This window comes from Hippopotamus amphibius, chromosome 15, assembly GCF_030028045.1.
Source record: "Hippopotamus amphibius kiboko isolate mHipAmp2 chromosome 15, mHipAmp2.hap2, whole genome shotgun sequence".
Classification (NCBI taxonomy): domain Eukaryota; kingdom Metazoa; phylum Chordata; class Mammalia; order Artiodactyla; family Hippopotamidae; genus Hippopotamus; species Hippopotamus amphibius.
Genome location: NC_080200.1, coordinates 931,010 through 945,767, shown reverse-complemented (window position 1 = coordinate 945,767; position 14,758 = coordinate 931,010). Strand labels below are relative to the sequence as shown.

General features: G+C 61.7%; 1 protein-coding gene across 1 annotated transcript; it reads right to left on the bottom strand.

Moving 5' to 3' along the window:
- Window positions 1-437: 437 nt before the first annotated feature.
- On the bottom strand, window positions 438-5,538 carry PLK5 (polo like kinase 5 (inactive)). Its single transcript, XM_057709777.1, is given in 11 exon segments — window positions 438-683; window positions 1,501-1,620; window positions 2,799-2,841; window positions 2,843-2,933; window positions 3,451-3,528; window positions 3,790-3,874; window positions 3,991-4,056; window positions 4,058-4,068; window positions 4,242-4,368; window positions 4,499-4,697; window positions 5,302-5,538. Coding segments are annotated over 11 exon segments (1,044 nt in total). The 5' UTR covers window positions 5,304-5,538; the 3' UTR covers window positions 438-461.
- Window positions 5,539-14,758: the final 9,220 nt, after the last annotated feature.

The following is a 14,758-nucleotide window of genomic DNA, read 5'->3' as shown; positions in this document are numbered from 1 at the left end:
ACCCCCAGTTCTCCGAGGGGCAGCTGTGCCAAAGTCTTGCCCCACCCGGCGAGACACAGGTCACCATCTTCCCAGCCTCCAACATCCATTTCCTCGCTGCCCGGCCATTAATCAAGTGTTCCATCCTTTACATTCTTGTTCACGGCAGACCCCACAATAGTAAGAATTTCTGTGATGCTGAAAATCTGGCCTGTCTCTGCCACAAAGAGCAGGGAGTCATATCAGGCCGGATTTGGGTGTCTGTTTGCCAAAGCTTTCCAAACTCCCCCAAAGAGAGGCAGACAGCTGCGGAGTCAAGTCTTCTTTAATGAACAAATCCAAACAAAAGTCTGGATTGAACAGTCATGCCACCAGGCAAGGACGCCCACCTCCTATACACCCCTCCAAGCTCCCCCAGCTGACCCAAGGACCTCCCCTCTGGGGGAGCAACAGGGACAGAAGTGGAGCCTGGGTCCCCTGGGTCAACAGGCAGAGGTCCACTCTGACCCTCGGCGACGCTGGACACTCTGCAGCAGGTGGATGGCATGCTGAAGGTGCTGGCAGGTGGCCAGGGCACAGCCATGGCTCCATGCGACGCCCAGCGGGTAGGAATTGCCGGGCCGGCCCTGTTCCCAGACCGTGAGCAGCAGCTCTTTGCCTCGACCGCTCAGCACGAGGTGAGCCCGGTCTCCGCTGCAGCTGACCTACCAATGCCCGAGGAGCCAACGTCAAGGGGAGAAGGAGCCCTGGCCCTCGGAGGACAAGTGGACAGGAGACTGAGGGCCCCCTGACCTGAGTCTCAGCGGCTGCCCCACGCATAGGAACTCAGGGTCAGGAACCCAGGGCTCTGCCACACAGACAGGGAAACTGAGGCTCAGACAGGCCTTCCCCACCCGCGGCCGCCCGGTGAGACCTCCTACTCTTAAGCCTGTGCCCTGGGGCACAGCACCTCCTCAGTGATGCCCACTGGGCTGGGCCATTTGAAGACAATCCTGTCTCTCTGAGACCTGGCCCAGGTCAGGACACTCTGGTCTCAACAGAGAGGGGGTTTTTACTGTAAAATAAAATCATACTAATTTTTTTTTTTTTTGGCCGTGCCGCGTGGCATGTGGGATCTTAGTTCCCCTGCCAGGGATCAAACCCGCGACTCCTGCAGTGGAACTCGAAGTCTTAACCACCGGACCGCCAGGCAAGTCCTACTAATTTTTTAAAATAATAAGTATGGTATACTACTGGGTTTGAAATCTATTTTAGGAGGAGCTACGATTTCTCAGAGGTTGCCAGGACTGCTCAGGAAAACCTAAAAATGATTCTGCAACGAAACGACGATTCGATAACTGCTACAGGTGACCACACAGGCCGATGACTCCAAGGGACATTCTGCTGTCATTCGAACACATTTTATTTCCAATTCTGTCATTTTTGTGCTTAGGAGTCACCAGGCTCCACCAGGCACCAGCTGTTTCCTGGGGCTCCCCCGAACGCCTGCAATGTCACAGGCCTGTTCTTGGGGAGACCCGCGCTCCCCTGCGTGGTCCCATCACTGAAGAGCAGCAGCGCAGCCCCCTCGGACACCAGGAAGCGCAGCGGGCGGAGGCCGGGGGCAGCCGGGCCCGGCGGGCGTGGACAGGCCCCCCTCCTGCAGACAGACCCAGCCACGGGGCCTCAGGGTCGGGGGTCCCCACCGCCCGGCTGCCCCCTCTGGCCCTGCCTGGCCCCCACCTCTTGCAGCCACAGCTGTGTGTAGCGGGCAAAGAGCCGCAGGATGGCCAGCTGGGCACCCAGCAGGCCGGGCACATCCCTCAGGGTGAACATCTCCAGTTTTCCCCGGTCGGGCATGTAGCACACGTGGCTGGGTGGGGCGGTGGTACACAGGGCAGTGCCAGCTGTCAGGACCTCCATTCCGGGCACCTCACACCCAAGGACACCTTCTCACGTGGCCGTGCCCCTTGGACCATTATATGAAACCAGCTGTGCGTGGTCCAGCCCGCTCCGTCCACCCAGCCCGCTCCGTCCACCCAGTCCCCTCCGTCCACCCAGCCCCCTCCGTCCACCCAGCCCCCTCCGTCCACCCAGCCCCTGCCCCTCCCCTGAGCTCCAGGCCCCTGGAGCCGTGGACTCAGGCTGCCCACGCTGAGATCCTGATGGGCCCCACGCCCGCCCTCCTGCCACCTTCCCGTCTCACCTGGAGGCCACTCCATCCTTCCCACCTGCAAACTAAGTCCAGATTCCAGGCCCTGCTCATCCCTCCAGCCCAAGTCACTGCCATTGCCCGCCCAACTAGTCCAGCCACCTCCCTGCTGGTCCCGTGTCCCTCCTGCCAGAAAGATCATGTTAAACCTGTGAGTCTGACCCCTCCTTCCCACCCCAACCCCAACAGTGGCCTGTGAGGCTCTGTGACTTCATGTCCTCCCTGTCTCCCTGCCATTCCTCAAACACACCATGCTCCGTCCTATCTCGGGGGCTTCGCACATGCTGTTCCCTGTGCCCCAAATGCTGTTCCTGACAGCCTCTTTCTCATCATCCCTGTCTCACCTGAGCGTCACTTCTTCAGAAAGCCCCTCCCTCCACAACCATTCTGTGGAGGGTTGCCTCCACCCCACCCCCCGCATCTATCACCTCACCTGCTTCAGTTCCTTCAGAAAACTGCCACCTGAAATCAACTTACTGATTCATTTGTTTAGCACTACTCACCTCCACCAGGCAGTAAGTGCCTGTAGGTGGGCACAGTACATGTTTAATAAATACTTGAGTGAATGAAGAAAGGCAGGGGGGAGGGCCTGGCCCCCCAGGGGGATAGGAACTCCAAGACTTACCCCCCTGGAGGGCGCAGGGCCATGTGGGTGCCGTCCCGAAGCAGGACAGCTGGTAGCCGAAGCCGTACTTGCTGGAATAATCCACCCACTTGGGGGCCCAGAGGATGGGCCGCTGCTCTCCTGGGGGGTCCTGCATGGCTGGGCACAAGGAGGAAATGAAGTGAGCAGGGGTCCTGGAGGGGGCAGGCGGGGGCACAGGAGATGGAGAGTAAAGTCCTAGGAGTAGAAAACCAACTCTTGGGACTTGCCTGGCGGTCCAGTGGTTAAGACTCCGCGCTTCCACTGCACAGGGCACGGGTTCGATCCCTGGTTGGGGAACTAAGCTCCCACGTGCGGCCAAACACACACACACACACACACACACACACACACACACTCTTGCCTTGAAGGGGGAGGACTGGGGGACGCGGGATCACGGCTGCCTCTGGAGACAAGTAAATCTGAAATGCGTGTAAGGTCTGAAACACTGTAATGTTTTACTTTATTTCATGAAACATGTTTTGTTTTCAAAAATAACAATCGCTCAAGGCCATGTGGGATCCCAGGGGAGGAGAGGGCAACCTGGGGAAATGCAGCCGTGGGGAAGCTGGGCCGGGGAGGCCGGAACTGTCTTCAGAGCTTCTCGGTAAATCTCGACTATCTGTGCTGCTCCTACCTGGGCGGCCAGAGTCCAGGCAGAGCGGCAGGTTCCGGACGGCCGCCTCCACCTCCTGCCTCGGGCTCCCCTCGGGCCCTGGGGAGACAGATCCCTGTGGGGGGCGGAGGGAGGGGTACAGACAGGCCGGGGCCCCTCCAACCAGCCCCGCCCCAAACTCCCACATCTGGGAAAGTCTTATTTTCAACCCAGAAGGATTCCAGGCATCACTCTCATTTTACAGGTGGGAAACCTGAGGCCAGGGGAGGGGCCGCGATCCCAGCAAGGCACGATCTTTGCCCCCCACTTCTCGACCCTCACGCCCGCTTACAGCTCCCACCTAGGATGGAGAGCGCTCACCCGCCCGGTCACTCCGGAGGGTCCCCTGGCTGAGCAGGTGGATAGGGCGCTCGGGGCCCGGAGCCTCTCTCTCTGACCGGGAGGCCTGGGGAGGGGGCAGCAAGGGTTGGGGGCTGGTGACGGGCTCTGCCGCCCTCCTGAAGACCCCCTGACTTCTCCCTCTGTCCAGCCTCCCACCGCGCCCCCGCCCCGCGCCCTCACCTCACCGCCCCACTCCGTGGAGTCAGGGTTAGAACCATCTTCTCCTGGACCTGAGGCCTCCTTAGGAAGTGAAGGGGCCTGCAGGAGGCACGAGGATGTGGGGGGGGCAGAGCCTGGCCCCATGTGGGGAGGCCTCTGCCACCCACATCCACCTCGAGCACGGATGTACTGTTTCAGAGCAGGTAGGGAGCATGACAGGTGCATGGGACGCGGGGCAGGTAGGAGCAGGTGGGATGGGGGGCGGGGCTCACAGGGCGTCCGGCACTGGGGCAGCAGCAGCCGGCCCACCTTCCGGAAGAGCCTGCCCGGAGGCTGGGGGATGGCGAAGATGGGCGGGCTGTGGCAGGAGTGGGGGGGCAGCCGGTCCGGGGTGAAGCCCTTCGGAGTGGGGAGCTGGGGGTTAGCACGCCGCTCCTGAGTACCCGGGGCACCCGGGGGTCCTGGCCCGCGCCCGGGTCCGCTGAGACACCCCCGAGAAGGGCAGCTCCGACCCGCTGACACCCCACACCTGTGCGAAAAAGTCATCCTGCAGCAGGTGGTCCAGGCTGGGCCGCTCGGCCGGGTTGGGCGCCAGCAGGCGGGCGATGGGGCGGCGTGCGTTGGGGGACAGGTGTGCGGGCTCAGAGTAGCGGCCGTCTCGGGTGCTCTGGTACATCTCCGACAGGGGCGCCGCCACGAAGGGAGGGGCGCCAGTCAGCACCATGTACCTGCACCGGGTGGGGGGCAGGAACCTGGGTGCCTGCTTGCCTCTGTCCTGGGCGTCCAGGGTCAGCTCACATCTACCTGCGCACACCTGGCCACACCTGGCCACACCTCCCCACACTTCCTGACTCCATACCCGCCTCACACCCACTTTCTCATGCCTGCCCTGCAGCCACTCCCACCTGGCCATTCCTGTCTGCTCGGGAGACACCAGCACTTGTCTGTACCCCTGCCTGCACCTGGGTTACACCTGGACACACCTGCATGCTCACACCTGCACACTCACACCTGCTCCACTCGTGCCTCTACCTCATCCCTGTACGTAAGCTCTGCTCTGCCTGTGGACCTGCCATCTGCACACACCTGCCCACACCTGTGTGCACACGCAAACCTGTCCTCCACTGCCCATACATGCCCCCACATGCCCTGTGCATACCTGCACCCTCTAATTATGGCAGGTGTGTGCTCCCGCCCCTCCCACACACACCGGTCCTAAGTTTGCTCATACCTGCCCGTGCCCCCACTCCAGCTCCCCTGAGCTGCCCACACCTGGCCCCACCTGGGCAGTCCTGCCCCCCTTCCCCAGGCCGAGCTCCCGGGGCCACTCACATGATGCAGCCCAAAGCCCAGATGTCTGACTGGCAGGAATGCCCGTTCCCGGACACCACCTCTGGGGCCAAGAAGTTTGGGGTCCCACAGAGCACTCTGGGAGCATAACAGGGGCTCAGGAAGGCTGGGGCCAGGCGGGGCCCACCTGCGCCCACCCAGAGAGCCCGCTCAGAGCCTGCCAGTCACCTGTGGCAGCGGCCCCCCGGCCCCACCCTGGTGGCCAGCCCCAGGTCTCCGATCTTCACCTCCATGTTCTTATTCAGGAAGAAGTTACCTGCGGGGGAGGGGGAGGGCGCGAGGGGGAGGAGCTTGGCGTGAGGGTGGAAGCCCCGCCCGCGCCCCGCCCCCGCGTCCCCTTCCCCGCCCTCACTGAGCTTCAGGTCCGGGTGGACGATGCGCCGCTGGTGCAGGTAGCGCGCGCCGCTGACCAGGCCTCGCAGGTAGGAGCGCACCTCAGGCTCCGTCAGCGTCTGCCGCGCCTGCAGCACGTGGGCCAGTGACTGCAGGCGACCAGCAACGAGGCAGCAACGAGGAGACACAGGTGAGCTCAGATCAGGCGGCACGGGGAGTTGCAGGGACCCAAGAAGGCCAAGGTAAGTTCAGCTGGGCCCAGGTGGACGTGGCTGATTGTGGGACGGGCAGAGGTGAGCTCTGAGCCCCAGGAGGAGCACAGGCGTTCAGATGGGCCGAGGGGGCTACCGTGAGCTTGTGGGCAAGAGATGAACCCAAGGTGGGTGCATGCTGGGCACAGGTGAGCTCAGGAGTACTGAAGTGGTCTGTGTGCCAGGGGTCTATGAAGGTGCAACTAAGTTCAACTGGGTCCAGGAACGGGGATTCCTGCCAGTTGGACATCTGCGCATCTGGGCTGCATCATGTAAGTGGCCCCTGGAGCTCGGCCTGGGGAAAGGGAGCAGGACTGCCCAGGTGGGGCTAGCTGTGGGCAGGTGGGGCACGGGTGGGCATAGGTGCGCTGCGGTGGCCAGGTGGGCACAGGCGCATAAAGGATGAGCCCAGGTGGGCCTGGTGTGATCACAGGTAGAAACAGGTAAGGACAGACGGACGCAGATGGGTGGGGGACAGCATGAGCACAGCAGACGGGTGGGGGGAGGGGGAACGGCTCCCTCCTGGCCCCGGCCCTGGGCACCTGGCGGCTGCAGTATTCCAGCACCATGTACACGTGGTCACGGTCAGCGAAGTGTCCGTGGAAGGCCACGATGTTGCGATGTCGCAGGCGGCTGTGCAGGGCGATCTCCCGCTCCACCTGTGGGCGGGACCCACCTGTACACACAGGGCAGGTGCCCACACCGGAGGTATTCACGCCCCCAGGGCCGTGCTCCCCATCCCCAGGGCCGGGACCTCTCTGGGGACCTTCTTTTGTCCCGGGGCCCCTGGGCACTGATGCGCAGAGCATACCTGGCTGCCGCCGGGGTGCAGCCGCCCAGCCCCTCCCCCACCACGAGGCACCACTTTGAGCGCAAACACGGAGCTGGTGGACATGTCCGTCAGCTTGTAGCAGCGGCTGAAGGCGCCCTGCGGGGCAGGAGATTCAGGAGCTCAGGGCACACGGGTGTGGGGACAGAAGGGCAGGCTTCTCCACACACACACACACACACACACACCCTGAGATGCGTGGACCCACAGCTCACACCCTCATACCTGGGTACCCAAGGCAACACAACACACAGACGTGCGTGAGACCACGGGGACGCTACACTCAGACACACAGACACATACACACCTGGATACCGGGGACCCCAGTACAGCACCGGACACACGGGACAACGTCCGGACACAGACAGCGCACACCTATGACATGCAGACACACGCACAGGGACAACACAACAGAGTCTGGGTTGGCACCAAGGCTCCAGGACGTAGAGCCCTCGGGCGCACACCCACACCCTGGACACACAGCCCACGACACAGCACCATGCGCCCCACCCCGCTTCCCGCCACACGATGCCCGCCGCACAGCGGGGACGTCGCAGACCCGGGCGTCCACCCACGCCAGCCCCACGCCAGCCCCGAAACTCGCGCGGACACGCGACACACGCAGACACGGAAGCCGGGGCGCACGCGGGCTCGCTGGCGGTCGCGATCGCGCGCGCCTTTCGCCCCGCCGGGGCCCCCGCCCGGCCCGACCCCCTCGCCAGCGGACTGGGGGTGCCGGGGTCCCCACCTTGCCGATCAGCTTCCCGCGCCTGTACACGCGCCCCGAGTTCGGGTCGCGCAGGAACACGGAGACCGGCGGGCGGCAACTGCGCCGCCGCCGCCGCCGCCGTGGCCCGGGCTCCATCCCTCCTCCCGGGGGCCTGGTGGGCGCACTGGCGCAGCCTGGGGCCGGGACCACCGCGCGCCGCGCTGCTCTGGGAGCCGTGCGCTGCCGGGACGCGTCTTATTGGCCGAGGGGGGAGGGGTGGAGTCCAGATGCTCCGGGCAGCCGGCGCGGGAGGGGGCGGGCGCGGGGGATGCGCGTGGACGTGCGGGGACGCCGGGCTGGCGGGAGTTCCAGGGACCAGAGCGGCGTTGGCATCCTGCACACCAGCCCCGCGCCAGTCCCGCGCGCGCTCAGCTCGCTTGCCGCTCCCATCCTGCGCCTCCCGCCAAGCTGTCAACTGTCAGCGCGCCCATTTCTCTGAGCAGGAAACAGAGGTCAGAAGGACTGTCTCATTCTCTGGAGGCCTCACAGGGAAGGGCGGGTGGGAGGGAGGGCCTGGCAGGGCTCTCCCCAAAGTGCGCTTGAGGTCTGCGTCTAGTTGTCCTGAATACCTGTGACTGTGGGTCCTCCGGGCAGGTGGGCCCCCAGGGCCATATGACAATGCGAGGCTCGATTATCTTGGTGATGGGGAGTCACAGCAAGATTCAGAGGAAGAAGGAGAGAGGAAGAAGCCCAGTATCTCTGGGGCTGGGGCTGGTGGAGAGGGGAGTGAAGCCCAGAGGGGACCCCTGGGGGCATCTCTGAGCTGTGCCCCAGACTCAGTTCCCAGCTCTTCCCTTGCATTGTCTCATGTCAACCTTTGACCGATCCTGAGAGGCGGGAACTGGCCTTGTCCCCATTTTACAGAGGAGCACACTGAGGCCAGGGAGGTTACGTCGCTTACCCAGCCAGGAAGGGGCGGTGCTGGAGGTGAATCCAGGCAGCTGCCTCAGGACACCTCAGGATTAATCCCCTCACGTTACATAACACAGTGCATGGGGAGGGGTTCGCAGGGCCCCGTGTGTCTGCAATCAGGCCTCGGAATTTTCCAGAGACCAGATTTCAGAGTCCGGCCCGGCCAGGCCACCAGGGATAGGAAACACCTTCTGCGTTGTCACATGTCCTCCTGGAATGTCAAACGGGGGCACCCAGGGCGTGGGGGACTCTGCGGGGACCTCCGTGTGTGGGATAGAGCCAGCCTCTGGCACCTTTGCGGGGGGCGGGCCTCAGCGCCAGGGCCAAGTATTCCAGGCCAGTGCGGGGGGCCGGCTGGCTGCGCCCGGGGAGCCCGAGTCCCCTGCTAATGAGAACCAGGTGCGGTGTGACAGAGGGAAGGCGGCTGGGGGGCCCGGGGCTCTGAGCTGGCCCATCACGGTTGCCCTGGAATCTGCAGGGGCGGGCAGGAATCCCGCTTCCTCTCAGCGGCACCCCTCTGCCCTCTGCTAACTCAGGGATGTGTTCAGCCCTTGTGCCCAAGACAGACCCACCCGGCCCTCGGGAAACAGGGGACAGGAGATCACCCAGAATTTCCCAAAGCCAGGGGTCTGGGCAGGTGCTGGGGGCCAACATCAGAAAGCCAGACCCCTTCCAGGCAGTGACGTTTCCCACAGGTTGGTGCTGTTCTTAGCCCCATGTTACAGAGGAGGAAACTGAGACACATGCAAGCCAGAGTCGCCGAACTGTGGCCGAACCCTGTCTGGAGTGCAGGTTGCTGGGTCTGAAGCCCCTCTGCACCCCCATACTGCCCCGCAGGCCTCTCCCCCAGCGGCTCCCGCAGTACAGGAAGAGCCTCACGCTGGGCTAGGCAGCTGAGCCCATCGGACCCCCAGGAGCCTCCTGGAGGAAAGAAATCCAAAGTTCCTGGCCCAGCGCCTCACAGCGGGGCTGTCAGCTGACGCCCTGTGCAGACACCAGCTCTGCCCCCGGCTCCCGACAGCCCGCTGTTTTCCTGGCTGTGCCTTCTCCACGGGGCTGGGGAGACCTCCTGTTCCCAGCCTGCGCCCCCTTGAGCAGGGAGGCCCTCCCCCAGCACTCTGGAATGGGAAAACTTTAAATAAAAGGAAAAACTTAGATGTTCATAGTGGGTTTATTCACACCAGCCAAAAGGTGGAAACAGAGCAGGTGTCCATCGACGGATGGTGGATAAACACAATGTGGTCCCTCCACACACAAGGATATGACGCAGCCTTAACAAGGGAGGAGGTCCTGACACCTGCTACGACCTGGATGCACCTTGAGGATGTGATGCTCCGTGAGAGAAGCCAGGCACAGAAGGACAGATGCTGTCTGACTCCACTCCCAGGAGGTCCCTAGAGGAGCCAGACCGACAGAGACAGGGAGTAGATGGTGGGGCCGGGGGCTGGGGGAGGGGGTGGGGAGTCCGTGTTTCACGGGGACAGAGTTTCCATTTGGGGAGATGAGAAAGTTCTGGAGATGGAGGGTGCGGCTGGTTGCACGACAGGGTGAATGTACTTAATGCCATCGAACTGCGCACTTAAAAATGGTGATGACGGTGAATTTTGTGTGATTGTGTATTTTGCTACCGTCGAAAAGTGAAAACCATATTAGCTTCCCCACCCCCTCAGAAAACCACAGCCTTAGGGGGCTGACTCATAGTCCCGTTTTACAGAGGCGCACACTGAAGCCTGGTGTGTGCGGCAAGCCCAGGGTTGCAGTTTTGCAGGGGGGCAGGGGCTGGGGGTGGGGCGCTCCAGGGCTGCCTGACCTTCCTGTGCTGACCGCTGCCCAGGGCTCAGGAGGCCGCGGTGGTCGTGGGCTGGAGCCCCGGCCTGGCCACGCAGGCCCCTGAGCCCCCGCGCTCCAGGCCACAGACTCGATTCCTCTCCAGTCTGCTCTTTCTCGACCTGAGATAACTTCCCAGACTCAGCAGATTTCCTGGGAGAAGTGCTGGGGAGCTTCGCTCAAAATACCCGCCGCAGGTGGAGGGGCGGCTGCTGAGGCAGCACTGGGGCCAGACCCGGGAGGCCTCCCCGGGGAGGCTGGCAGGCGGGCTGGGTGCGGGTCCGCGGTGGCACAGCCCCCTCCTTCCAGAACCGGGGCGGGAGCAGGTGTGACTCAGTTCGGCTCCTGGGTCCCTCTCTAGCCTCCTGCCTCCTGGACTTTGAAACACATTGGACTGCCTCCTGCCTGTCTGTAGCCTAGAGCCCTCAGCCAGACTCGCAGGTCCCCAGGGATGGGCAGAGCTGCCTGCCAAGGGGAGGATGAGGGGCATGTGAGCAGAGCGGGCGGGAGGGGACCCCATGACTGCAGCGCCTGCTGCCTCGAGACTGGCCCAGCTGGGGCGGGGGGGGGGCGGTGAGGACCCGGGTACCACGTCCCCTGAGCGTCCATCCTCCGGGAACAAAACTCGCTGTTGCCTCTCCCAGCCTCTCAGCACCCACTGTCATTGGCTCCTTCTAGGAGCTCTGTCCTCTCGTGTCCTCTGGGACACCTCTCTGTCAGCTTTTCTCCCACCTTTCTCGCCACATCTTTTCCGTTCTCCTTTGGGGCTCCTCCTCCTGGTGTCCAGGGCTCCGTTCAGCGCCTCCACCCCATCCCCTTCGTCCATGCCCTCTCACTGGTCCAGGCCAGCAGGAAACGGATGTGGGCAGCTTGTCTCTCCTCCCCGTCTCAGTCTGGCATCCACCAAAGGCAGAGCCCGAAGCAAGGGTTTGGTGCTGTGCGTCGATCTGAAGAGCAGAAGCGCAGGGCCGGGGAGGACGGGCAGGGAGGGACCTAGTGACCACGGTGGGCCCCTGAGGAAATGGGTGGCTACTTCCTCAGAGCTGCCTGCCACGGGGAGGAGGAGGGGCATGTGGACCCCCTGGCATCCACCCCCCTGTTGGCCGGGGCCTCCACCCTGGATGGGCATTGTCTGTACAGCTAGCTTGGAATGGCTCCCCCAGCGTGGTCCAACTGGTCCCCCAGCTCAGAGAGTGATGGAGTGAAAGTTGGGACAGGAATGTGGGTGGGGGGCTGTGAGGGGCTTTATGTCACCCAGAGCAGAGCAGAGCCTGGACGCAGCCACCCTGACCTCTCGCCTTTGACCTGTGACACGAGGACACAGGTCCATAGCCGGTGTGTGTGTGGGGGGGGGGGGGTGGAGAGGGTCAGGGAGGCGGGATCCAGAGTGCCGTTTTGGGGACCTTGCCTTCAAGAAGCCTGGAAGGGGAGTCCAAGGATGATCCGGAGGAGGCGACGGAGCTGAAGACACCATGGGGGCCCCCCCGGCACGGTGCTCAGGGCCCTGGCTCAGGAGCATCCAGGACGGCTATAGCCAGGGAGGGGGACACGAGGTGTCTGGGCCCTCAGAGGCTCACAGGATGAGGCGCTGGCTGCGAGCTGGACGCAGAGGATGCGGTGGGGCCCAGGGACAGTCCAGTCTCTTCCTGACAGCAAGAAGCCTTCCAGAACCAAAGCGGATCCCACCCAAAAGCCTGCTCGTAGGCCCCCGTGACCTTCCCACACTCCAGCTCCCTCGCCCTGGTCCAGGCACTCTGGCCTCTCTGTCAGTCTGAGATCCTATACCAAGCTCATCCCAACCTCAGGGCCTTTGCACATGCCATTCTCGCCACCCAAAGGGCTCCCCACCCCCAGATCTTCATTCCAGTGGCTCCTTCTCATTGTCTGGGACCCAGGCAAGGGCACCCCGCCACGAGTCCCTCTGTGGTACCCTCACACCTAAAATCATGCCATTTCCTTGCTAGTTTGCTGACTTCTCTCCCACAGGACTGGGGGCTGCACGGTAGAGATAGGTTGTGTATTTCCTTGCTGTGTCCCATGTAGACACTGACCCACTCGCTGGGGGTGCCTTGGGCAAGTCCAGGCCCTCCCCGAGCTGCCCCAGACCGCGCCTGCTGGGTAGGTGTCCTCAGCACTGCTCCTCTGCGTGGGCACTCTTCCCCCAGTGTCCTCAGCTGGGTGCCATCTCCGCCTCTGTTCAGGGACACTGATGGACTCCGGCTGCACGCAAGGTGCTGTGTGGGCATGAGAACAAGCCAGATTTCCGCAGGAATGATTCGTATTTCATCTGCTTGGGTCTTTTGACCAGTTATAAGACAAATAGCTCAATGTCATGTGGACTCCTGAATGAGATCCTGGAACAGAAAAAGGAAATTAGTTGGGGGGAGAAAACACAACAACTCGTGGAATCCAAAGAACATTTGGAGTTTAGTCAATAGTGATGGTAATTAGTAATATTATTCGTTAGTAATGGTCACATAGCACCGTCAGTTCCTTAGATGTGACAGATGGTCATCGTTTCCTATGGCTGTTGTGACAAATTAACACAAAGTTGGTGACTTAAGGAAACATACATGTATCCCCTCACATTCTGGAGGTCAGAAGTCCTAAAACCCAAGCATGGGCAGGGCTGGTCCCTCCGGAGGCTCCAGGGGAGCATCGGCTCCCGCCTTTTCCAGCGTCTAGAGGCCCCGCATCGCTGGCTCGCGGCCCCTCCCTCCCTCCTCCCAGCCAGCAGCGCAGCCTCTCCCGTCTCTCTCTGCCTCGGACCCTCCCGCCTCCCTCTTCTAAGGACCCTGTGATGACACTGGGCGCTCCGGGAATCCAGGGTCATCCCTGTCTCGGGGGTCTTCACTTAATCCCACCTGCAAAGTCCTCTCTGCCCTGTGAGGTGACACATCCCTGGGTCCCAGGACCAGGATGTGGACGTCCTGGGTGGAGGAGGGGGAGACATTATAATACTGATGACAAACGATAGACAATAGACAGAAACTTGCTGTAATATCTTTGCCACTTTCTGTAAATCTAAAATTATTTGAAAATAAAAATTCTTTTTAACAAACAGAATCAAAAGTTTACAAGAAATTAAAACCTAAAAGGCAGTAACTCAAAGTCACCCCTAACCCCTAGCCCCCACCCCAAGATCATCGTGGGTGATGGGGGTTTACTTCTGTTCACTTTCTGTCTGAGTTAATGATAACATAGCTACTTTTCCTTTTATATAAATGGCATCAGATCAGCATAAGTTTTCTTTCTCACCTAACCCTTCTGGCTCTTTCTGAGTCATCTTCTGTGCTCCCAGCCTCCGCACTCTGCGAGGTCCCTGCCCCCTCCGGCTTTGTGTTCACTGGGCTCCAGCTACACAGGCCTCCTCGCTGGGCTGGTCCTCACCCTGCTCCTCTGGCCCCCTGGCCTTTGCACATGCAGTTCTGTCCGCCAAGAACATCCTCTCCCTCACACCCTCTTCCATACAGCATCCCTTCATTCTCCAGGTCCTGCCTCAGGCAGGAAAGTCCCCCCCCCCCCCCGCCCCCTGCCTCAAAAGGAGCTCAGGAGGGACCTCCCTTGGTGGCCCAGTGGTTAAGAACCCACGCTTCCACTGCAGGGGGCACGAGTTCATGGAACTAAGATCCGCGTGCCACGGGGTGCAGCCAAAAACATAACATTTAAAAATTAAGTTAAATTTTAAAAAGGAGCTCAGAACACCCATTTAGATGTGAGTGCAAAGGCATCCCAGGCCCGCCAAGTCTCACTGAGTGTGACTCAGCCCCTCTGCCTCGCAGTGTCCTGACCTATGAGGCGGGGGTGAGGATTTCTCTCACGGGGGCAGCTGGGGGTGTCACGTCAGATATGGAGGCCTCTGAGGCAGTGGTGACATGTAGAGGCGAAATACTCCATCACAGGATCAGTGGCCTAGGAAACAGGACCTGTCCGGAGGGAAGGGTGATGGAAAAGATGCTGCCCCTATTAGTGGGGACCTCTTGATTAGAAGTCACAGAAACCCCAAACTGCTAAAGTGAAAAATAATGGATGGATGGCTTCAGGTGCAGCTCGATCCAGGCACTCAAAAAATCATCTCAGAAATCTGACCCTTTCCACTTCCTGCCTCTAAGCACTACCATCCCAGCTCATATGGGCGACCCTGGCTGTGGTGGGTCCCCTATCCTGACCCATTCATGCTCAGGGACAGCTGGGCAGCTCCAGAGACTGGGGTTTGACGGCAGCGGTGGCAGGACCCCTCCCACCCAGTCTATGTAGGGGGCCATGGGGAGCTGGGGAGGGGAGCCTGGGGAGGCTCAAGGCTGTGAGACCACAGAGGGAGCCTGGCTGACCCACGTCCATCAGGACCCGTGTCCACTTGGCCTGATCCTGTCCTGACCTGGCCTCAGGGATGGAGTCCAGGCTGGAGCTCAGCGTGGGGGGACCCCGCTGACCCCTGGGCCTGTGTTCAGGCCAGGGCACGAGTTGGGGGCGTGAGATGCCACCGCACCTGGAGCCTCCAAACCTCACAACCTCCCC